The following is a 25921-nucleotide window of genomic DNA, read 5'->3' on the forward strand; positions in this document are numbered from 1 at the left end:
TGAGTGAGGAAGGGAGATTAAGAGTACCTAGAGGATTGTGTTTAAATAAGATGGTGAGAGAGGGACCTGAGAAATGGGCTCTTATGTTTATCTGTAGTTGTATAACAATTTGTCCCCAAATCCAGTGACTTTTGATAAAAACAATATGCACTTTGGTCAAGACTGGGCTCTGACAGCTTGTTTATGCTGTGCTGGCTGATAGCTGGAGGCAGCTGAGAGGCGGGGGACGGGAAGATGATCTGAAGCCTTCCTTAGCTGTATGCTAGTTGATGGTGGTTCTCAACTGGGATCTCATTTGGGCTGAGCTGGCACATCTATACATGGCCTTTTCATGTGGCTGCTTGGCTTCCTCATAGCATAGTATCTGGTCTCTAAGGTCAAGCATCTGAGGAATAGCCAAGAATTGTTACTACTTTTTCTAACCCAGTCTTGAAAGTTATGTTATATAGCGTAGGGAGTCACTAAGGTTGACCCATATTGAAAGGCACTATAACTTAGACTCCTGATTTTTTTTCTGGGAGTCATGTATAAGAATTTATGGGCATATTTTAAAGCTACCACAATATTTGTGAGGCTACCAAGGGAAAAGTAATCTAGGTACACTGCACAGAAATACAAAGAGCAGGAGGATGGTGGATGTTTCATAGACTAGATTTGTTTGTGGTTTAGTTCCCACTGTCCTCTTGTCATCTTTTTGAGGATAAGGGCTTTGTAACTATATATATTCTAAACACCTAGAACTGTTTTGACGGTTGATTGTACTTCATTTCGGGTCTGTGGAAGAAAGGTATCAAAAGTCCTGAACATGAGTATATAGCCTTGTAGACAAGCAGTGCTTGGAGTGAAAATTTGAAGGTGCTTAGATGTCTGTTAGTAGCAGATTAGTTAAATTAGTTTGTCTATAATGAAAGGCTGCACTGTTTTTGTTGTTCTTAACCCCTAAGCCAATCCCCAGTCCTTTTTTTTAAAAAAAAAAACAAAAAACAAAAATTTGAAACAAGGTGCTGAGTTGCTTAGAGCCTTGGTAAATTGCTGAGGCTGGCTTTGGACTTGGAACACTGCGAATTTTAAACTAAATGTTTTGGCACAGGAAGGTGAGTATTGAGGGGCAAGAAATAATTTAAATAAGGGTGTATAAAATGATCCTACTTGGTTATAAATTAAAATTTCTCTACTAAATATATGTATAGAATGGAGAAGATTCTGGTAGAATGTATATCAGATACTTAATAATTACTGTAGAGGTTATTTTAGATTTGTTTTTTTAAAAAAACTTATTGCTGTTAGAATTATATTTCTATTGTAAAACCAAAATCGCCCTTTAAATCACTATGTTGTTTTCTTTTTATTAACCAAAGAAGGAGGAGGGAGATAAGTATGTACAGAAAAAGCATAAAGTTGTAATACCAGGATCTTTCAGATTATTTCTTGATTATGGGTTACTTGGATTTTCTTTTAAATGTTTACTTTCTTATTGATAAAAAGCTTGTCTTACGGTAAGAAAGAGGCTTATATTAAAGGGAAATAGTTGTATGGGATGATGTTAAGTAGCCTTATTTTATGAGTAGCTATTATGAAAAATCCAAATTTATAAACTAGTAAAATCAGGCATCTCTTGATTTAGAAGTAACTGCTAAATACTTTTAGTGGATTGAAAATATTTTTGGCTTAGCACATTTGATTTACAAGGAATTCTTAAGCTACCTCTCTTTTAAAATATGCCTGTGTCCTGCATTAATCTTATTCTTTATCATTATACTATAGGTTTTTAGTAATCATACAAGACTGAAGCTAGCATAAAAATTACTTTAATAGGTATTGTATTACATTAATGTCTGTTATTGCTTTCATGTCCCTGTCTTACTCCTTTATCTTACAGAAAATTGATAATTAATTTTGTTCTTATATACCATAGGATGTATTTTGGAGATGCAGACAAAATATCTTTGATGAAATGAAGAAGAAATTTTTACAGGTAGTCTGCTGATGTAATTGCTTTAGTGTGATAATCAGCAGAGCAAGTAACAGCATGTTAGTATTTTTGTTTAATAACAAGGCATGTTTTACATCTTATATAAAAATAGCTTATTTGGCTATTTTATTTCTGTCAAGTTTTAATAATTGAAAGTAATTTTCCATGAATTTGTCTCATAGTCCCTTGCTTTTAGTCAATGACTGATATAAAAGCCATGGAACCCTTTGTTTTGACTTTGGGTATGGTACTCCTTTGTTTTTTACATTTATATTTATTTTCAAAACCTTTTTTTTTTTTTAATACCAGGGATTGAACCAAGGGGCTCACTGAGCCACATCTCCAGCCCTTCCTTTTCTTAATATTTGATTTTTAGAAACAGGGTCTCACTGAGTTTCTAAGGGTTTTGCTTAGTTGCTAACATTGGTTTTGAAAAATCCTCTTGCCTCAGCCTCCTGAGCTGCTGGGATTACCACCATACCCAGCTATTTTCTGAATTATTAATAGTGCTAGAACTTAAATGATCTAATAATTTACAAAGTTACAACCCAGAAATCTTATATGAAGCATAAATAAAATTATCACCTTCTTGGTAGACTTGTGTGCATTATAAACCTAGACTTTACTATGATGTAGTATTCTATTTTAACCCTTACATAATATTTAATTATCCTTGGGTCCCTTTAGCTCTAAGTTATTTCTCCAAGACTCCTCGATTAATCTCTTTTGTGTTCCCCAAGTGTGGTAAGAGACCACTTAGATAAAGACCACATAAATAGTATCTTTGGGATAGGGTGATGAGAGGATCTTAAAAATCTTTTACTTTCAAGTAAATTAGGGCTACTTCATGAGTAGCCCAGTGATTATCAATTAAAAATAACATGGTCTGAATGAGGCTGATACATTTTATAATTTTCAGTGAGCAAAAATATACTAGCATTCTCTTTTTAATCTATGACAATATATTAATCATGAACTATGGCTCTAAGCTTTAATTTCTTAGCTCATGCAGCTTCTGTACCATGAACTAAAGAAAATGGACTTTTGAGTGTGTGTATGTTTATTTACAACCATGATATTCTTTCTAATATCCTTGAAAGGAAGGCAATCTGGAGAGAAAATGGGTTGGCTATTGAATGTTGAGGTAGAGGTTACTTCATAATATTTTCATTATTTATCTTAGGCTTTTATTTTCTCAGAAAAATTTTAAATGTTGTTTAATATTAACTTATTTTCTGCATGCTAATGACAAGTTGAACATACACCATCAGTTGTGTACTTTGTGTTTTTTAATAAGAAACACCTAGGAATTATTAGTTGTGTACTTTGTGTTTTTTAATAAGAAACACCTAGGAATTATTTTATTAAAAAATTATGCTGTTAACATCTAAAAACTCAGATTTGAATTTAGAACCATGAGAAATGACAAGAAAAGGAAACAAGATGATTTAAGAGGCAAATGTGCTTTCATCAGGCTCTAGAGTTTCTTGGAAGAATGATCTATGTCAACCATGTCTGGGTGTTCCTAGCAGCAGTTCTGTCTTTGGAAGAAAATTATGCTTTCCATATTTTTATCACAATCTGTTTTAGCTTTTGTAAACACGATTATGGCTTTCTTCAGATTCTGCCAGTAAATCTAGCTTAGTTTCTTTGATGAGCTTGGGCATAACACTCGGCATGTATGGTGTTAAATATGACGAATTTGTCCTTATTCTCACAAGTATAATAGTACTCTGAGTTGTCTATAAAATGCTAGACAACTTTGTGCCCTTTTAATAGCTCAACTAATATGTAGTAAATGTTTTTCTAAAAGAAACATGCTTTAGGCTTTTCTGATTCCTTGAATTCATAGAACTCTTTTGACCAAAAAAATTTTCTCCCTTTCCAAGATTATGATACATCCTTAGAGGTCTTTTCTTATATATTGTGTATAACACTAAAATGGGCTCCTTCACCCCCAACACCACTATTACCACATCTTTCTCAACTAGTATCTGCATGTGCTTAATTGTTTTTTGCTGTGTTTTTGTTATCTATTGCTTTGTAACATACTACCCTGAAATTTAATGACATAAAAGAACAATTAGTTTATTTACTCACAATTCTTTGAGATGGGATTTGGGCTATTCAGTTCTTCTGCATGTGACATCATTACTTGGTTCCATTCACCTGTTGCTGGCTTTGGATGGAATGTAAAAGAAGGCTTTTCTCATACATCAGACGAGTGCTTCCACTAAGTGACCAGTTTCTCTGTGGATTGTATGTTGATCCCAGAGCAATTGGATTTTTTAAGTGCTGACTGGTTTATAAGAGGGAAGTTTTCAAGAAGTACAAAAGCAAAGTTACTGGTTTCTCTGAAGGCCCTGCCTCAAGTTACACAGTATCATTTTTTGTCACATTCTAAGGGTCCTAGATGTTCACCCTGCCAGTCCAGATTCATGAGAAGAGGGAAGAGAATAGCAAAAAATTTTTCACCATCTGTAATCACCCTGAAGAGAAAGGGGGAAAAAAATATATATATATATATGTATGTATGTATGTTGTTGCCCTATTTTCCCAATTCTAAGAAATACCTTTTCCATTTAAATGTTTTAGAAAGTTATATTGTAGAGGGTGTTTTTTTTTTTTTTTTTTTTTTTTTCCCTTTATCAGTTCCCAAATTGGAGTTGGGGAAGGAGGAAATTTTTTTTTATATTCATTTTTTAGTTGTAGATGGACACAATATCTATTTATTTATTTTTATGTGGTGCTGAGGTTTAAACCTAGGGTCTCACACATGAGAGGCAAGCACTCTACCGCTGAGCCATAACCCCAGCCCCCGAAGGAGGAAATTTCACCTCAGTGTGATTAGTGTAGGCAAAAGTGATTCTGGAAGTTAGATGAAATCTATGAATGGTAGCCACATATTAGATTTAATTATAGGTGAAATAAAGAATGGACCAGAAGGTTGAGTATAAAGTTATTGTTAAAAGTGGCTAGACTAGAACTTTAAGGAAGTGCCTTTTGTTTATTTGTTTAAATTATATTAGAATTGAATTCAAGAATAAATGTGATTGGTCCAGAAATTTTACATATGGAAACAGAAACTATGCAAAGTTTTATGTAGGCATTCATCATAGAATTATTTTTTAGGAGTATATAAAAAAAGTCTAACCTAAGACCCATGGAAATAAAATTAAGTAAATTATTATTGATTCATGTATTAAAAAATACTATTAAAATACTATTCAGCTATTAAAAGGATGAGTTAGACCTGACAAGACTGGAAGTTGGAAAACAACATGAAGATTCTAATTCATTGTTTATGTTTAAGAAGCCTGCATGTATGTGTGTGTGTGTATGTGTTGAGTTATGGAATTACTGGGGATTTCCATATTTTCCTGTGTAGTCTTTTTTTTTTTTTAATTTTTTAGTTGTAATTGGACACAATACCTTTATTTTTTTTAATGTGGTGCTGAGGATCGAACCCAGTACCTTGCACATGCTGGACTAGCTTTCCACCACTGAACTACAACCCAGCCCCCCTGTATATAGTCTTATTAGTTTTAAAAAACTGAGCATAAATATATGTATAGAAAAGAAAGCTATAGTCATTTTTTTTAAAGAATAAAGGACACATAATATTAAATTTTGTGTTTACTTACAGCATGTTTAGTCTTCAGGTGGGATTCTATTGGGGGTTTAGCTCCTTACGTGTTTAGATATAAGAAAAGAAGTTTGGAGTGCTTTGCACTTACATATTTAGAAAAAGAACCAGGAACTGGCAATATCTGGCCACATGATGTTGCCACATGACTGTTGTTATGTCTATTACTATACAGCACTTTTAATTTCTGAATTTTTAAGTAAAGTCATCTTCTTTGGACAATTAACTCAAGCCCATCTGAAGCTTTAAAATCTAGCTAGTGCAGTATTTTATACCAAAAATCACTTAAATCATTCAAACCTAACTTACCTCTGAAGTTTACTATTGGAACTATAAAAATGGATCTTTGGTAGTTGAAATAATTGAGTTTTCCATTCCTTTAGTGTAGACCAGAGATTATTTTTAAAAGTTCCATTTATGTTCTTAATTTTCAGAAATGTGTTTCTCCTTTTCATTTTTAAAAGAGTTATTATTGGTAATTAAATATTTTGATTTGTCTGAAATGTAGTGCTAGCCAATCTGTTTCAAATATTATCCTTTTATAGCAACTAATTTCTATTTTAAATTAATTGGATTAACCTTAATTTACATATCCTTTGCAAACCCCAAATTATTTTGCAGAAACAAATTATGGTTGTTTTATTTCACTGAGCAAACTAAACACCTTGTGACTAACCTGTTTTTAGTACTAGTCAATAGTAATAATTATTTTTATTTTAAAATGGATAATATAGAAGCAACAGGAGGTTGGAGTTGATTTTGTTGTTAAAAAAAAAGGAAGTTTTACATACATCTAGATCATATTTCTGAATGGCCTATGATGGTATTTATCAGTTTAATGCCTCTAGTTAAACGATTGCTGCTCCTGACTTTCAGGAAAAGTAAGAGATCTACTTCACCAGATTTGTATATTAGAATACTCTTTAGGATTGAAAAAATATTAGATTGGAAGAAATTAAACTTCTCAGAAACCCATTGTCATAATTTAGGTGTAAGATATTCTGATTGTTGTAGGCAGGAATAAAGAGCAGGAGAAGTTCAAGGGATATCTAGAAGGTAGAATTGATAGGATTTGATGGTAGTGTCAGGTGAAAAAGAGGAGTGAGACTGATGCTCAGCCCAGCTTTCTGTTTCAAATAGCTAGGTGTTAGAAAGAAATTCCTTTACTCAAGTATTTGATGTAATCACTACCCCTGTGGAAAGTAGAAAGAAGACTGTTTTGCAAGTTCTTAAGGATGGGCATAATTTCTTTGGGAAACTCCTTTTATTAAATAACTTTGTCTTAATAATTACTGAATACACTAGATGAAATACTAGATGAATACACTAGATGAAAAAGGAGAAAGGAAAACTTGTGACCCTAATTCATTTCCAGATTGGCAATTGAAAAGATTTTTTTTCCTTGTTTTTCCTTCCCGTTACTTCTTGCTGATTTGTTTCAATAAGTTCAGCTCCTAACACATTGATATGTGGGGCTTTTTGGACATGTGGAATATGATATAGCAGCCTAAAAGGTTAGAGGATTTTGTAATATTTAGACAACGGACACTTTCCTTTTCTTCAGGAGACCCAGAAATGCTGGGTTTGACTGTTGGCCTGGTAATGACACATTTTTAAGGATCAGATTTTATAATTTGTAACTTAAGATAGTCACAGCTTGTTGACCATCACTTTACAAACTTGAAAGGTAAAAGCAGATATACAGAAGAATGACTTTCGATTCTGAAATATGCCTTAGGTTTTCCAAAATTAACATCTGTGGTGCTTATATGTTTGACATATCAATTGGAAGATGTTTCAGGCCTAATTTTAAAAAAGTAATAATACTAGTACAGAGAAAATAATTCCTATTTTGTGGGTTCTTTGACATTTACTCATGAAAGATTTTTTTGATATTATGGTTATATTTCTTTAAAGATAAATGGTATTTAAATTTTTTTTTTTTTAATTTCAGATAGAAAATGCTGCTGAAGAACCTAGAGTCTTATGTATAATACAAGATACTACTAATTCAAAGACAGTGAATGAACGGATCACTTTAAATTTACCAGCGTCTACTCCAGTCAGAAAGCTCTTTGAAGATGTGGCCAACAAAGTAGGCTACATAAATGGAACCTTTGATTTGGTGTGGGGAAATGGAATCAATACTGCTGATATGGTAAAACCCCAGACTTAAAGCATCTACTCTTAAGCTGCTGATAATGTCATTATAGCCATTATTATTGTTGTCACTAATGATTTCATAAGTCCTGGATATTAATGGTATCTTTAATATCATAAGCACAAGTATAACAGCTGCAGTTAAAAGTGTGTGCAAGTCAATAACTGGATCCCTCTTCTTCCCTTTGCCTCCATTCTGGATTCAACATTTGTTGTCCTAAAGTTTGCATAATGTCATGTCATCAGTTTTTTCACTCATGAAAGGTGACTATCATAATATTGTGTCAACTAAAGAAAAATTTACTAAATGGAATGATGTTCATTTGATATTTTTAAATAAAATATGTATTTTGTGATCCTATGTTTTAAATAAAAGGAAAAATGTACATAGAAAAAGAAAGAAGTGTAAGGATATGTATAACCCATTGTTAAGAAAGGTTATTTCTAGGTGATTTTTATTTTTTTATTTATGTATCTATGTATATTTCTGGGTAACTTTAAAATGTTTATTTTTCTGTATGAACATGTGTAGCTTTTGATTTTAACTTTCAAGCTCAAAATCATTTCTTTATTGGCTGCTGTACACTCAGGTATCTTTCACGGTATGTTTCCTTATTTCAATCTTCTACTTGTTCTGTTAACTATTTCCTTAATTATTTATCTTTATTTATTGTACTTAATTTACTTCTTTCATAATGTAGCATTTCCTCTGATGTTTAGTGGTTCTTGTTTTCTACTCATCTTTATATTTGAGAGTCTTTGTTAACTTCTGTATGGATGCTGTTTAATAATGTACTATGTTCAGTTTCTGGGTTTTGTGAGGAAGGGGTGGGACATGCTGCAGGCTATGGTGTGTTTATAATTTGTCCTGGAATCAACTTGTTCTGACTGTGGTTTTGAGAGGTGATCAGTACCTAGCTGGATAGCACTGCTCTGTCCTACTGGCAAAAGGCCCATGCTTGACTCTGACAGATAAAGGGAAAAGGTACTGTCTGTCCCTTAGCCAAAGGAGGTAAAGAAGAGAGGCTAAGCTGATCAGAAAGCCTTTTCCCAATTGCTCACTCTGATGCCTCTTTGGCTTGTACAGTTTCACCTTAGTCTACAGTTCTCTACCACCTTTATCTCCACGGTAGTTTTCTATAGGCATTTTGGGCCACGGTTTCCTTTAGTGTTGTTTTTCCATAGATCCCATCTTCTTTCTGTTTTTTAATGTCTCAGAACTTCTGGTTTGCTAATGACACTTTTTATTTTCCTGCTCTGCTGGAAGATTTTTCTTTAAAAAACAACTTTTTGATATTGCATGGAGTTTAGAGGAGGAATATTTCTAGACACACATGTAGGTCACCATTTGATTCGATCCTATATTCATTTTTACTATGAAAATAAATAATTGTAACTACTAAAAAAGAAGAAAAAATCCTAGAACTCTTGATAGACATCTTTCCTTGGGCCATTTTGATAAGGGAACTAATCCCATTCATGAGGGCTTCACCTTCAAGACCTAAAGGCCCCAACTCTTAATATATTTAGAAATTAAGTTTCTACAAATGAGCTTTGGAGAGATAAGCATTCATATCATAGCAAAGACTGATCAGTTTTGCATGGGAGAGTTGTGAAAGAGACTTTTGAATTGGATCTCATTTGCATTATAGAATTGTATTCTAAATAGTCTTTTTGGTTCCTGTCTCTCAGTTTGATTTTACTCTGCATATTAGAGGGTAAGACCTGCAGTTATCTTAAATCATAACACTAATGTTAACTTTTTAGTTCAAAAGCCTTCAACCATTGCTCACTGCCTATTGTTTAAAAATCAGATTCCTTGAGTTTAAGACAAGCTGTGATTGATCCTTAAATCTTTGGTAACTCCCAGATATTAAACTAACTTTTTAACACAAATTTCCATATATTTTCATTCTCATTTTTGCTTATATTACCCTTTGTGTCATTGTTGTTCTGTTTTCTGGGAAACTGCCTCTTAATAGCAAATGAAATTGTGTATATATGCATATCCCCATGGTATTTGGAGGGCATAATTTTAATTGGTTCCTCAGAAGAGTCAAAACTGTTTGATGTTTCTGATTCATCTTTTCTTTTTTCTTTTTCTGCAATACTGGGGATTGAACCTAGGGTCTTGCACATGCTAGGCAAGTTCTTTACCACTGAGCTATATCTCTAGCCCCACACCCCCTCCCCCCTGTTTTCTTTCCCATTTTATTTTGAGACCAGGTCTTGCTAACTCACTCAGGCTGGCCTTGAACTTGGAATCTTCCTGTCTTAAGGGCTCTTTCTGAAGATTATATTGCATTGGTTACTTTTTAATTATTTTGATTGGGTTTTTAAGTGTGTAGCTTATCTGGGAATTCTCACTACTTTTACATCAAAACATTTATAGTTACATAAAATTATCTTAATTTTCATCAAAATGATATAGCATACATTTTAAAGAACATGGAAATAGAATGTTTGTAGATTTTTTTTTTTTTTGGGGGTGTGTGTGTGTGTGTGTGTGGTACTTAGCATTTTTTCTTACTTTACCTTTTCTATCTTCAGTTTTTTAGATGTTGGGGAATGAGAGCCTTTGGGATAACTGCCAGTGTATGCACTGTCACTGGGCTTAGCCATCCCAGTTTATGAGTGGATGAGTTAATTCCAAGACTACATGAACAGAAATTTGACAGAATCATTACTGAAAAAATACTGTTTAAATGTATATATGTATGCATTTATATATTTTTCTTATTGTTATAAGTAATGTTTCTCATAATCTTAGATACTGTGTTTTATGCCTGTAGGCTCCACTGGATCATGCCAGTGACAAGTCTCTTCTTGATGCTAATTTTGAGCCAGGAAAGAAGAACTTTCTGCATTTGACAGATAAAGATGGTGAACAACCTCAAATACTGCTGGTGAGCTACTTATAAAACCCATATTCATAGTGTTTTTTTTGTCACTGTCACCTACTATTTTGGAATGCAATTTTCCAAAGGAAGGAGGAAAGATGTTTTATAATTTGTATTAAAAATTATTATTTTATGTTGGTTTGCTGTAGGCTCTGAATATCCATGGCACCATTGTTTGTATAAACAGTCCGTTGCCATATTCAGGTAAACATGGGTTGCTGTCTTCAACACCACTGTCACATCAGAGATGGGAGTAGGTCTAGAATAAGTTAAAACGAATGCTACAAAGATTTCCTGCATTTCAATGGCCTTTCCTTTGGTTAAGCATTCACTTGGTTCTTATAAATCATTGTCAGTGTTTGTCATTTGTGTGTGTGTGTGTGTGTGTGTGAGGCTGATTCTATTTCCACTTCCCCATGCCCCGCAATCCCATTGCCTTCTTTGTAATATATAAGTTTGATGCTTTGTTTCTATATATTCATTTAGTGTTTACCCCAATTTACATTTATTTTAATAAGCTTTCCTGCCTCGTCCTGTAGTGTTTATTCTAATAACTCCCACTTTGAGATGTATTTTCTCAGAGTTCTGATATTTGAAGGCATTGGGGGAAACTAAAAACTATGGAAAGTAAATCTTATTGGATAGTTACATGTATGTGGGGTAAGAATATGTTATAGAGGATGTGAGTTTAAAAACGATTAAGAAAGTCTCGTCTGATTTAACTTACTCTTTCACATACCAGGAAAGCAAGGCTCAGAATTTATGGATTAAGAGCTTTTTTTTTTTTTTTTTTCAGTACAGCTTTGCTCAGGAAAAATTGTTCTATTGGACGCTTTTCATTTAGAATCCTCTTTGGAATAAAAACTTATTTTTGGATGGTAGATAGTAATTAAACAGAGTACATCCATACTGAAAGCTGTTCCTTAATCTCCATTTATTTTCTTGGCATCATGAAATTTTGATTAGTATGAGTGATACCGAAGTCTAAATTAGCTATTAATTTAGAGATTTCTAGATTCACAATTTGAGGATTCATGTTTTAATATGTAGAATTATTCTTCAATTCTGTCTTAATTTCTTTGCTGTTTTTATTCATTAATCCTTTTCAACATCTTCCACGTTAATAGAAAGTTTGTTGTTAGAAGACGTGGGGTTACTCCATCTCATCCAACAATTACTAAGCATCCCCTGCCTGTGAGGCCTAACTGGTAACGATGTAAAAATGAATGGTAGACTCTGTCATCAAGGAGTTCACAGTGGTACTTTTGTTCTATTAGCACCCAAAATTTATTTTCTTGTGTAAACAGAACATTTGAACAAGAACTTTAAAAAATTTAGAAAGTAAGCACTATTTGGAAAGGAACATGAACACCTTTCCAAAGGGTTTTATTTCAAACATCTTCTAAACATTATTGGAAATGAGTGTGTACACTTCTTTGAATGTCTTGATTGGAACAGTAATAGTAATGTTGCATCTTTTTTTTTTAATTGCCTCAGCAATTAGTATGTCTTTTTTTTAATGTTTCAGTACATTTATTATTCACTAAATATTGCTTATGCTGCCTTTTAGGAGGATTCCAATAACATGGATGACAGCGTTCATGACAGGTTTATAGGTCCACTTCCAAGAGAAGGTTCTGTTGGTTCCACCAGTGATTATGTCAGTCAAAGCTACTCCTATTCATCTATTTTGAATAAATCAGAAACTGGTAAGATTTATTATTGTTGTTGTAGTTTCATAAAATCCTTGGACATTAGACTTTGAGTAGTCTTTGTAATTTCAAGCCTAATCTTCTCATTTTATGGGCAAGCAAAGTTTGAACAAGAATATGGTTTTCTTTTCCCTCAACTCAGTAATGTGGACAACATGTTTTTACTATATTGTTACACCTCTATTTAGTAATAACCTAAAAGATATTTGATTTTGTATTTTGAAATTCTTTTTATAATTTTCTGTTTTGTCTCTAATCTTTAAAGTTTTTAAAGTTGACTTTATCTGGAATTGGAAGTCTTTATTATCTTATTTTAGATTAGAATAGACTCAGGAGTATACTTTCATTTTGAAGCAGATGGGCCATGTTTATTTTACTGGGTCTGTTGTATCTTGTAGTTAAATCATGTTTGAAATGATTCACATCATTTAAAACTTTCTGTTAGCTTTGTTTCTAAACATGTTTTAACCAAATTTCTGAATTTTTTCAAATTATAGAGCTAGTGAAATTGCTTTATTTATATAAAAGTTTTATTCATTTTTTATATTTGAGGTTGGTTAATTGCATAGTGAATGTAATCTAAATACTTTAACATATTTCATCTTTCAATGAACATTTTTAGTAGATAGTATTTTCATATTGAAAAAAAGCAGAAGTTGGGGTTCAGAGAAGCCTTTGCACAGCTAGTTAATGGCATTTCATTCTAGATATGGCTTCAGAATCTTTACTAGTAAAGAACTCCAAAATTGATGGTTTAAAATACTGTATTAGTAAATACTTACTATGAAAAATACTATAGAATTACTTTGCAGTTTTTGTTTTAATGTGATCTATAAACTTTCATTTACTGTATTGTATAATTAACATAATTTCTTCATAACTCAACATTTTGTAGGCTTAATAACTTGCTTTTCCTGGAAGTATAATAAAAGCCTTTGATGTTTGGTATTTGGGGTAATTTGTATCAGTTGAATGTTTCATCATATACCACCAAGAATAAGGGAATACAAAATTATCTTCCATTTCAGATAATAAGAGATAATAAAATTGTTTTCCATTATGCTATCTACATTCTCAGATTTTTATTTCTTCAAAAATCATTTTACGGGATACTTGTTAGAAATGTAGGTTTCAAGATATTACTTCCCAAAATTCTGATGTGACAGCTCAGAAATAGGAAGAAATTTCATTTTGTTTTAAATAAGTACCCTAGATTATTCTGAGATAGTAGGAATGCTTTGATAAAGTTGCAGGTTTAACAAATCAGTATTTTGAAATATTTGTTGTGTATTTTGACAACTGATTGTGTCCTTTTATGAGAAGTATTTATAGAACACTGTTGTACCAGGTTTAACTTCCTGTGGCTCTCTTGTGGCCTGTAAATTCCTTTAAGATTAAGGTGTATTTTTAAAAAGTGTTCTTTGTACAAATGTAATGCATGCTATTGTCATGCTGTAAAATGAAAAGAGTAAAAATCACTGACAGCACCACTAGCAGCAACCACTTTTAGTGATCTTGCTTATTTTTACACAGACTTCATATGTATACTTTTTAAGAAAATGGGAGTCATGTTGAGCAGATTTTTTAATGTAAATTTTTTCACTTTTCAAATAGCATTTTTCAATGCTATTAAATATTATTTTAATATAGTGTTTAATAGGCTAAAAGTAGTATTTATTTGATCTATTGCTTATGGAATAAGAATTCTTATATTTAAGTTTTAATTTTCATCTCTGATTATTTCCATAGAAAATATTATTAAGCAATTGAATTAAGTTGAAATTTATTAAAATTTTTAATAAACTTTTGATATAAATTGCCATGTAATATCCGTCTATCTTCATCCTCACATACCTTTACTTTTCCTCACATACCTCTATTTCATTCCCTTTCCCTACTTGTACATTTCCTCTGGGTGCTGCCTTTCTGAATTAAAATAGTCTATAAGTATCCAAAGGGGTTGTTGTTCAAAAGTTATTTTGTTAGTCACTATTGAATTTGGATTTCCCTGAAGAAATTATTATAAATCTTGGCACCATTTATGAAATGTTTACATCATGATTTCAGCTCAGGGCTCTAGGAACACATTTCTCAAAGTTGCAAGGGAGTTGAGAACTTAATGTATACGTCCCTGTCCTCTTTGCTTGCCACCTCCTTCTGGTAGCCAACCACTGTTGATAGGAGACTATGAGAATGTAAATTTGGGGGCTAAGTTTGGTGTGGATTCACAAGTGATTAGAAACTTTAAGTCTGAGTGTTTTTGGTCAGTTTCTTAGATAAGTCTCTAATTCACACATGATTAGAATCTTTAAGTTCATGATATATGTCTTAACAGTTCTCTTTTTCCTACTCTAGAAGCTAGCCTTGTTTGCTTTCTCCTTCCTTAGTTGGTTCTGTATAGGATTCCCCTTTGTCTTTCTACAGGATGGCATATGTTCTCACATTCTTCCTTCTTACTAGCTTATAGTAAAAATATTGATTTACGGTTATTTCAGCTATAGAAACCACTTAATGATAGTGGTCACTTTAAGTTTGATTTAGACAATACATAATGACAAGATTCATATAAAATTCTTTGGTATTTTTATTAGTCTCACTAGAATTTCAAACTTTGAGGAAATAGTACAATTATGAGACATACTTTTCCTTTTGTTTAAATGTGGTGCTAAGATAAGTACAAAGGACCTTTCTATGTGGTTTTTATTGCTCATGGCAAAATTTAATTGATGGTACTACCTTCTGTCAGTCTCCCCTCCTCCCTTTACCATGTTGTTTTAAGCACATGAAAGGGAAACCAGGTCACAAATTAGTGGTGCATGTTTGGTCTTTAGGTACACAAGGGATTGTATTATTCATTTACCTTTTAAGGCTCCCAGTAATTTGGCCATCCCTGAATGTTGAGGAACTGGAAGGAGATAGAGAAGGGAAATCCCAGGCAGGCTCAGCTGAGAAGGAGGAGCAACCCAGTTTCCAGGCCAGATCACTGTTTATGGAGAAGAGTCTGTTTATATGAACTAAGAATGAAATAATGCTTTTCATTATTAACAAATAAGCCAAATATCATACAAATTTATGTTACTTGTAAGTCATGCTGCTCCCTCATGTGCATCTGCTGCTGTGTTTATTAGTAGTAGAGAAAGAAAAAAATCAGATTTGACCCCTGCTCTTGTAGTCTGATGGGGGAAGACATAAATAAAAAATTACAGAACAGTACAATAAAGATTCTAATATGGAATAAAGACAGACAGTTCTATGAGAACAACTTGGTTGGGGTGGTCTGGAATTGAAGCAGTTTATAATTATGTAATAGCATAGGGCAAAATACATGAACTCTTGTACTCAGTTCTTAAAGATGAAAGGCATAAGAAATCAAAGCTTGAACCTTAGCAAAAGGTAGATAGCTTCTTGTTATCATAGAGTTCTACAAATGCATCTGGTAAGGATCTGAATCACTGCATAGGATAGCATGCTTACTGACTGATACAATTTCATACTTGATGAGCTTGTTAAAATAGAGAAAGTCACTCTGCATTAAGAGTCTCAGCTTTTGTGGGTTAGCATGTAATGAATGTATGTGGTCTGTTGTTAATTCGTTGTAGAAATTGGTTTATAGGGCTGATAACAAGAATAATTGAATCAGTACAGTCTTCCTATGTTGGGAGTGTATATTTAAAGTGAATGTGTTTATACTTTTCCATTTTAATCTACAGTTTTTAGGTTTGGGGAATATTATTTCTATGCTAATAAATCATGCTATGTTAAAATTTTATTGAATACCATGTAATATTCATCTATCTACCTACCTATCTCGCTCTCTCTCTCTTTGAACATATCTATAAAAAGAGTGCCTGACTTCTAAGAAACAAGGTTTACATAGCTCACATATTAGAAAAGGGATCTTTATTAGGTGCTACTGGAAAAAAATGGAGATAATTTCCAATTGAGTAACCCTAAACTCTGAATTTTTATTATGTTGTAAATTCATATTGTTTTCTCTTGTTATTTTTAGTCTAAATGCTAATTTATATATATATATATATATATATGTTTGTGTTTTCTTTTCAAAGGATATGTGGGATTAGTAAACCAGGCAATGACATGCTATTTGAATAGCCTTTTGCAAACACTTTTTATGACTCCTGAATTTAGGAATGCATTATATAAGTGAGTATTTAAAACTATTTTGTAAGTAAACTTGATATAAGAAGGAATACATGGTTTTTAACTAATTTTAATTTAACTTCTTGTATTTATTTGTAAAGTTTGGAGCACTTCTCCCTTTTTAAAATAATTTTTTGTTTGTTCTTTTTAGTTATACATGACAGTAGAATGTATTTTGACCTGTTATACATACATGGAGTATAACTTCCCATTCTTGTGATTGTAGATGATGTACAGTTATACTGGTCATGTATTCATATATGAACATAGGAAAGTTATAGCTAAATCATTCTACTATCTTTCCCATTCCCATCCCTCCTCCCTTCTCTTCATTCCCCTTTGTCTAATCCAATGAACTTCTATTCTTCCCTCCCCATCCTCTTGTTGTATGTTAGTACCCAAATATCAGCGAGAACATTTGGCTTTTCGTTTTTTGGGGATTGGCTTATTTTAGTTAGCATGAGTGGAGCATTTCTTACTTTTTAAGTTGCAACTTCTTGAATATTATAAAGGGAAAAGGATCTTGTGAAAGACTGGCTTGTGAAATGTTTGGGGAGAAAGAATCAGAAATGTACAGGCAACAAAAGGATAAAATTTAGGGTAGTAGGATATTTAGGTAAAATTTAGGCATCTTGCTGGTAGCTGTAACATTTTTATGAAGAAGTAAATAGGTTAATCGGCTTTTGAAAGAATTTGAATATATAATGCATACACTTATTATTTTTTTACCTTTCAATTTAAGAATTCAAGGATTAGTTTTAATTTGTAGGCTTTGTTTCTAATTAAAATAAAACACAGCATTCTTTTCATGTGTGCCTCAGCACTGCAGTTGAATCTAGCACCCATTGCATGCTAGGCCAGCACTCTACCACTGAGCTACATCCCTCATTTTTTCCCAACTCTTTTCTTTTTTTTTTTTAAAGAACTCATTTATTCTGGAGAACGTTTCTTTCTTTTTAAAAAATATCTTTATTTTGTTTATTTATTTTCATGTGGTTCTGAGGATCTAACATGTGCGAGGCAAGTGCTCTGCCACTGAGCCACAACCCCACCCCTGTTTTTTAAATCATATTGTAAATAAGGGTCTCTGTGTTTCTAAAAGATTACATCAGATTAAATAATATCCTACTGTAATACATTTAATATACCTTTGCTTTGTATATTTTCTTCAAGATATATATAACTAATTTTTTAAAGTATGAATAAATGAACTTTTCCTTTTTGTATTACTTTTGAGAAACATCTTTGAAATTATGGCAATTTGTAGTTGAATTACTTTTAAAACTTTTATTACTATTGGCTGTATTGCTTAAACGTTATATTACCAGTAATCTTGTCACTTTAATTTACTTGTAAAATTTTGACATGTACTTATTGCCCAGTAATATTTATTCGTGGGGCACTTGGCAGAGAAGGGAGTTCAAAATAAATCTTTATTTTTGAGTAATTTACAGATCTTTCCACAATAGCAATATTTGTATTTGTGAAACAGTTTAAATAACATTTAAGGACAGCTAAAGGCCATGAGAATTTAGAGGGAAGAGAGATTAATGAAACTTGATGTGGCTTAATGTAGAACTTGAGGTAGATCATGAAACTAGCTATGGTTTGGCCAGATTGAGAAGAAAGAGGACATTGCAGACAGGAAGATTTTCAAAAGTGAGTAATAAGTTAATAATAAATGTTATATCAGGACTATTCTGAGTACTTTATTATATTATTTACAGACTTAGTTCTCATAATTAACTATGAATTATGTGCTGTTTTTACCCCCATTTTACAAAGAAAGTAACTGAAGGCACTGAAGGGTTAAGTACTTTGCCCTAGGGAATCCCAGAAGCTTGTTTAATTATGAGTTCTAATACCCTTAAAATGGTCTGTGAAATTATAGCACTGTGGAGAAAAATAGGAGCACAGCCAGGGCTGTTTATTCAGCAAACATAGTTATGTGCAAAGCATTCTATTAGGCACAGAGATGACAGTGTTGAATAAGACAAAGTCCCTCCTTTGGAGCTGTCTTTGGTAAATCTATGTAAATAATAAATAGCTCATTTTACACTGTCTTGTATGCCATGAAGATATATAAAGCAAGAGTAATTTGGAGAGAATAACTGTCAGGAGGTCACAGGGGTTGGAGTTGGGTCACAACTTTGAGTAGGAAGTTAAGAAGGGAAATACCATGTAACTAGCCTTCACAGGAGATGGCCCTGTAAAGATCCTGGGCCTTGTAGGAACCAAAATAATCTATTATGAATGGAGCCTAATAGTGGGTGTGGGGGGTGTTGGAACATGAGCATAAAGTCAAAGAGAAAGGCTACATGCCTTGGAGGTAGAATAGAGTGAAGTATAGCAAGTGGCAAAACTATTCCTTAGAGCAATGATGTTGTTTCGTAATGTAGAACTGAGGACCTTGCTGAATTACACAGAGTAGGGCTAGTATGAAGGGATAGTTTTGTTTGTTTTCTCTTGTTCTGTATTGGCCAACAGAGACCCTTCAGTTTTGATTTAGAGGCTTGTGATGTGTTAGATACATCATTATAGGAAAATTTACATGGTGCATTGTGAAAGATTGATTTGAAAGAGAGCTCTGGAGAGATCTGCCATTTAACCAGGCATAGATGCATCAGAGTCAGAATGATGATGGTCTCAGTGGTTACATTATGATTAGTGAAAACAGATATGACTTAGTAATAAACTTTAATTAGTAGTAAAGGAAAGGGAAGAATCAAATGTGGCACCAAATTTTCTAACTTTAGATAACCAAAAGTAATAGCAAGTAATGGCAAGATTTAAAACTTTTTAAGGTATTTGTACAGAAATAAAAGGACAGATAAGAATTCAGTTTTATATTACAGTAATTCCTCTTCTCTAGTGAATTTTCCTTACAAGAAATTTAACCATTCTCTGTAATTTCAGTGATCCCTTAGAGCTGGTGAGAGAATTTTAGATTCCACAGTGTCAATTCTAAATACTTTCCATTGAGGATAACCAGAAGGAAAGGGAGGTGGGGATTAAATATAGAAGCGGGGGAGAGGGTTAAAGCAGATGTGATTTGGGGTAGAGGTGTTTGCAGGAAGCCTTGAGAAGAAAAAGTGAAACACACTTCACTGTTTTCTGTGACACAATGGGCAAGATCACAGCTAATTTTTTAACTCCTAAAGTAAGAAAAATGTTGAACACTTTTATTAGAGGACTGTGTTTTTTCAAAATTCAAAAAGTTTGTAAACTGTAACCAAGAAAAATTAATGCTCAAGCACTCTTTTGAAACTAAAAAGTAAGAGAGTGGAAAGTACAAAAATAATTTATTGCTAATTTAAGATCTACAATATCATTAATATTGTTCTTAATACTTTGCTTTCATTGTCTTATTGAATATAGAATCATCTTGAGAACTTTCGTGAGTACAGTAACCAACTTTAGTCCCCCAATCTTATTTCTATCATGAGATCTTAAGTTCTTTGGTTCAGTTCACTTGCTATTGAGACAGTCCCTGTCCAGGAATGAATGACCATTTATAAATTTGTGAGCGTAAAAATCTTACCTGAGGGCTGGGGTTGTGGCTCAGCCGTAGAGAGCTCGCTTAGCATGTGCAAGGCCCCGAGTTCAGTCCTCAGCACCACATAAAAATAAATAAATAAAATAAAGGTGTTGTGTCCAACTACAACTGGAAAATAGATTTAAATTTTTAAAAAAAATCTTATCTGGATTATTTTATTTATTATACAGTATTCCCTTTTTAAAAAATTTAATTTGGAAATTATCAAACATTCAAAAATAGGGAAATAGTATAGTGAATCTCTATGCCCATTACCCAGCTTTGAATATTATCAATTTGTAATTTTTTTATTTATAACCTCCTACAATGATTATTTGGAAGGCCCATTCCTATTGTATCTTCTGCAAATTATATCACAGTTCAGTGAACATTTCCCTGATTGCCTCCATTTTTTTTAACAACTTGTTAAAATCTGGATCCAAACAAGATTCGTACATTGCAATTGATTGATTAGATTCCTAATCTGTTTAATCTTTTAAAAACCCCCTTCCGTCTTCCAAATTTATGTATTGAAAACTGATGTTTTTTGACCTATAATTTTTCCACAGTTTGGGCTTTGATGATTGTATACTTTCAAGTCATTTAATATCATTCTGCATTTTTTGTAAATTAATAACTAGGACAAGAGTTTAAATCAGTTCAAGTTTGACAGTTAACTTTTATGTGAGTTTTGCCTCTCATTCTTAAGCTGTTGCCAACTCATGATTTTTCTTGTTAATGTCTAAAGTTCTGAATTTATAAATTAGAGAAAGACTAATGTTTCATTAGATATTATTAGTTTCAGATTATATTCAAACTATTATCTTCTAGAATTAAGATCTTATATAACTGTGATTTTGATATTATGCTTTTAAAAAAACAAAATTATTTTATAAATAATTTTCAAATATTTTATTTTAATAGATGGGAATTTGAAGAATCTGAAGAAGATCCAGTGACAAGTATCCCATACCAACTTCAAAGGCTTTTTGTTTTGTTACAAACAAGCAAAAAAAGAGCAATTGAAACCACAGACGTTACAAGGAGCTTTGGATGGGATAGTAGTGAGGGTACTTATTCTCTTGTAATATAATGAGTATTTCTAATATTCAGAGGAATTCTGGAGGACAAAAATATTACACATATATATAATAACAACTTGATTTTCTTTACTTTAAGCCTTCTCATTTTTGCTGGGATTTTAAAGCAACTTGTTTTTAAATGGTTAAGCTCTGAGGGGTAAATTTTTGGTCAATCAAATTCTCTTATAAAATAAGTTTACACCCCATTTTTGTCAACTTAAACTAGAAATTTTGAAGATTTTTGCTGTAGAGTTTTTTCTAATACATTTCTTAGCTCTGCAATAAAAAATAACAAATATTATAGCACCAGAAAGTTTATACTATTTATGAAATACTGAGATCTCTTGATTCTTTTCTTTATGATTGTCTTCTCGTGACTATAATGTGTATTTTTGTGTTGTTATAAAATTTAACATTTTTTAAAGTAGACATTTCTATATTTCAGCCTATTGGTTTTTTTGTTTTTTTAAAAAATATTTTTTTATTTGTCGATGGACCTTTATTTTATTTATTTACATGTGGTGCTGAGAATCGAACCCAGCGCCTCGCACAAGCTAGGCAAGCACTCTGTCACTGAGCCACAACCCCAGCCCCGGCCTATTTGTTTTTAAAGAATAAATTAATTGTTCATTATACTGTTTATTGCTATTTTTAATTAATTTTTTTTCCTTAAATAGCTTGGCAGCAGCATGACGTACAAGAACTATGCCGAGTCATGTTTGATGCTTTGGAACAGAAATGGAAGCAAACAGAACAGGTAATTCCTCTCTCTGAAATTAAGAGACCTTTTTTCTAATCAATCATTTTTTAGTTTAAAGTAATTTTTATTCCATTGGAATGTTTTAAAACTTGGGCATTTAGTTCAGTGGTTGAGCACTGAATGTGGAATTGAAATTACTAGTTTCTCTTTTGGCTATCAACTGAGTTATAAACATCTTCAATAAACCACCCTAGACCTCACTGTCTTCATTTTAAAATAAGAAAATTGGGCTGTATGATCAAGAAGGTCTCCTTTAACTCTAAATCATATAATTTTTATATATATATTCACACACACACACATATACTTTACATGTATGTACACATATACATTTTGGAAGAGTGATTTTGAACCCTATTTCCAGATATTTACTAAGTAAATTATGTTTTATAATCTCTAACATTCTAAAATATATTCATTCAGCATTACCTTCATTTTAACCAATGAAGTGTAGACATACACTTTGTTAATATTTATTTTTTAATTGTAGTTGGACACAATACGTTTATTTATTTATTTTTATGTGTTGCTGAGGATCGAACCCATGGCCTTGCAGTTGCTAGGCGAACCCTCTACTGCTGAGCCACAATCCCAGCCTTAGACATGCTTTTGACATTTAGGATCCTCATTGATCTGTCCCTAATCTTATCCAGGGGAAAGAGAAGTAGGTTAGGAGTGGGAAGAACATATGAGACATATCGTTGGAATGAGGACTGAGTCTGAGTTAAACGGGAGTCAGTATCTGGAAGTATTTTATTATCATAAAAAAGTATTACAGGGATAAAAGAGAGTGTATCAGGTAGCTTGGAGAGTCTGATTTCTGATTAGAAGTCTTTCAAACACTAGATTATGATCCATTCATGTGTTATGAAGTCAGTTTAGGGAATCTCTTCCAGGACTTTCAAAAATGGAACAGAATAGGAAAGTATAAGAGAGCATCACATAAGTAAATAAGGGTAAGTATTGTTTTATAAAACTTTGTTACAGTTCTGTGTGCAAGGTTGAGATATAAGCAGTTTCCTTATATAGTGATTTGGTATCCGCTGTGCGAAAAACACTGGCTTGAACCTCTTTAAAATACCCTCCTAAGTGCAAAACGCATAATCACATGACTAAGACAAGTTAATGAAGAAAGCTTCATTAAGTAAATAGTATTATGATAGACAGCAGTGGTGGATCCATTTTGTTGTTTTTGTTTGTTTGTTCTTTTCAGATATACATGACAGTAAACTGTATTTTGACATATTATACTTATATGGAGTATAACTTAATTAAAAATAGCAGTAAACAGTATAATGGACAATTAATTTATTCTAATTAGGATCCCATTCTAACGATGTGGAGTTGCACTGGTGGTGTATTCATAAATGAACATAGGAAAGTTATGTTAGATTCATTCTACTGTCTTTCCTATTCCTGTCCCTCATCCTTTCCCTTCATTACCCTTTGTCTAATCCACTACTCTTGTAGTCCCCCAATTGTGTATTAGCATCCATATATCAGAGAGAACATTTTGACCTTTGGTTTTTTGGAATTGACTTATTTCACTTAGAATGATAGTCTCCAGATTCATCCATTTACTAGCAAAAGTCAAAAGTCTTTTTTTTTTTTTTCAAGTTGTAGATGGACACAATACCTTTATTTATTTATTTTTTGAGTGGTGCTGAGGATAAAACCCAGTGCCTCACACACGCCCAGCAAGCGCCCTACCACTGAGCCACACAACTCCAGCCCCAAGTCATTCTCTTTTATGGCTGAGCAATAGTCTGTTGTGTATATATACATCACATTTTCTTTAGAATGTATTTGTTTTGAAGACTTGTAGGCCTAGACATTTTAAGAAATGTAAATTTATGAAAAAAATATATTATACTTTCTTTGATCTGTTCTTGCTTGAGATAATAAAAAGTATTTTAAGTTCATTTAGTGATTTAGTTTCTCTATATAGTCCTATGGGACTTTTTTAGTAACTTTATGTAAATGGTATTAGGGACTCTTTCTTCTTCATAGGTCTGAAGTTATCCTTCCTCCTTGTTACATCCCTCTCTGTGGGTCACCACTTCGATTAAGATCAACCGGGCATTCCTCCTGAGTTCCCAGGTTTTGGTAAAAAAATATCTAGAGGAAGACATTCATATGGAGGGTGCTTACTCAGGGAGTTACCTGCCTATTTTAAGCCAGAAGAGCCCCAGTGGCTATGTTTGGGGACTAGATGAGAGATTCATTCTTTTAGGTGAGGATAGTGAGGGAGATAAATTTTAAATTTTTAAAAAAATTTCTAGACATTTATATCATTAATGTATAATATTTCTCCTTTAAATTATTTTATGTTATTGAAAATTAAGAAGTTTTATTTGTATCAGAAACTAGGAAATATGAGTTTATAAATCAGAAGGTAATTATTGTGAGATTATTAATATGAATATGTGAAGCTATAAAACACTATTAGTGAATTTATCTACAATATTATTATTATGCCTAAAGTGGTAGTTTAGGATGTATTCTTATCCTAATGAAAAGAGAATATGATAATGCATTGGTAACTGATTTCATCAAAACCTAATTTAATAGTTGGTTGTTTTAGTGCTATGAGTATTGAAATAGTTAATTTTTGCAGTTGACTTTTAAATTAGTATTGATCTAATTTTATTGATTTTTTAGGTGATTTTTGTCAAGCCTTGAATTTTCTCTATAAGATATTGAATAAATCTTACATTAGAGCTTTTTTAAGACTTTACTATTAAAAATCAGTATCCTTTTGTAACTCATTCTAAAAGGCATGAATTGTTGTGTATTCATGTATCCTAAAAATTACTTTTAAAGAATAGTTTTAAAACTGTAAATGTTCTTATTTTTAGGCTGATCTTATAAATGAACTATATCAAGGCAAGCTGAAGGACTACGTGAGATGTCTGGAATGTGGTTATGAGGGCTGGAGAATCGACACATATCTTGATATTCCATTGGTCATCCGACCTTACGGGTCCAGCCAAGCATTTGCTAGTGTGGTGTGTACCTTTCAGCTGACTGCTTGTGTATCCTTACACAGAATACATAATAGCACAGTGGTATAATCTCTTATATGGTAAGTATCATCCTAGATACACCTTCTTGGGTTGTTAGTCATTCCTGCATTTAACATAGCAAGATCTAAAAGATATTTGGTCCTTCAGTGAGTCCTAATAGTGCATGTATTAAGAGGGAAAGTGAATGCCCATGTACTGCCTCAGGGCTCAGTGTTTTATTCTTTCTGATAGGTAATTAGATGATTTACCTTTATCCTTTTTTAACCACTCAACAATTTATAAATGTTATTTTTGTAGCCCTTTTTTACATTGGAAAGTACTTTTTGGTGGGGGACTTTTTTTTTTTTTAATATTTATTTTTTAGATGTAGTTGGACACAATATCTTTATTTTATTTACTTATTTTTATGTGGTACTGAGGATTGAACCCAGGGCCTCCCATGTGCTAGGCACGAGCTCTACTGCTGAGCCACAGCCCCAGCCCCAAGGGGGACTTGTTTTGATCTGTATATTTTAAATATTGGAAAAAATAACACCTTGTGTTTTTATGACAAATAACAAATTTTTTAAGAAACATCCACATTCTAAATATTTATTTTAAAAATATATTGTATAAGCCCAGATATTTGAAGAATCAGAACTATCTATACTCATCTAAATTATTATTGATTTTTAAATTTATTAGTATTTTATTATGATTATTATGATTATTGATTTATTATGATATTGATTCCTTCTCTCTCTCTTTTTTTTAATAGTACCGGGGATTGAACCCTGGAGTGCTTAACCACTGAGCCACAACCCCAGCCTTTTTAAAATATTTTTTATTTACAGACAGGGTCTCACTAAGTTATTTAGGGCCTCACTAAGTTGCTGAAGCTGGCTTTGACTTTCAGGTTCTCTTGTCTGAGACTCCCAAGTCACTGGGGTTACAGGAGTGTGCCACCAGACCAGGCCTGCTTCCCCCC

The 25921-nt window shown here is 32.5% G+C and overlaps 1 protein-coding gene across 5 annotated transcripts in view; it reads left to right on the forward strand.

Annotated features, from left to right (window-relative positions):
- Positions 1–25921, forward strand: part of Usp47 (ubiquitin specific peptidase 47) — a 105867-nt gene that overhangs the window by 29153 nt on the left and 50793 nt on the right. For 2 of the 5 annotated variants that reach the window (XM_015477634.2, XM_048788343.1), the window contains exons 2-9: positions 1916–1975; positions 7573–7776; positions 10571–10684; positions 12249–12387; positions 16458–16554; positions 21011–21156; positions 21846–21925; positions 24787–24936. In XM_015477634.2, coding sequence (XP_015333120.1) covers positions 1916–1975; positions 7573–7776; positions 10571–10684; positions 12249–12387; positions 16458–16554; positions 21011–21156; positions 21846–21925; positions 24787–24936 — 990 coding nt within the window. Of the gene's footprint in view, positions 1–1915; positions 1976–7572; positions 7777–8023; positions 8043–10570; positions 10685–12248; positions 12388–16457; positions 16555–21010; positions 21157–21845; positions 21926–24786; positions 24937–25921 lie in introns of those variants that run through there. The other 3 variants (XM_015477633.2, XM_048788341.1, XM_048788342.1) reach the window with 2 other exon arrangements.

This window comes from Marmota marmota, unplaced genomic scaffold (assembly GCF_001458135.2).
Source record: "Marmota marmota marmota unplaced genomic scaffold, marMar, whole genome shotgun sequence".
In the NCBI taxonomy this organism is placed as follows: domain Eukaryota; kingdom Metazoa; phylum Chordata; class Mammalia; order Rodentia; family Sciuridae; genus Marmota; species Marmota marmota.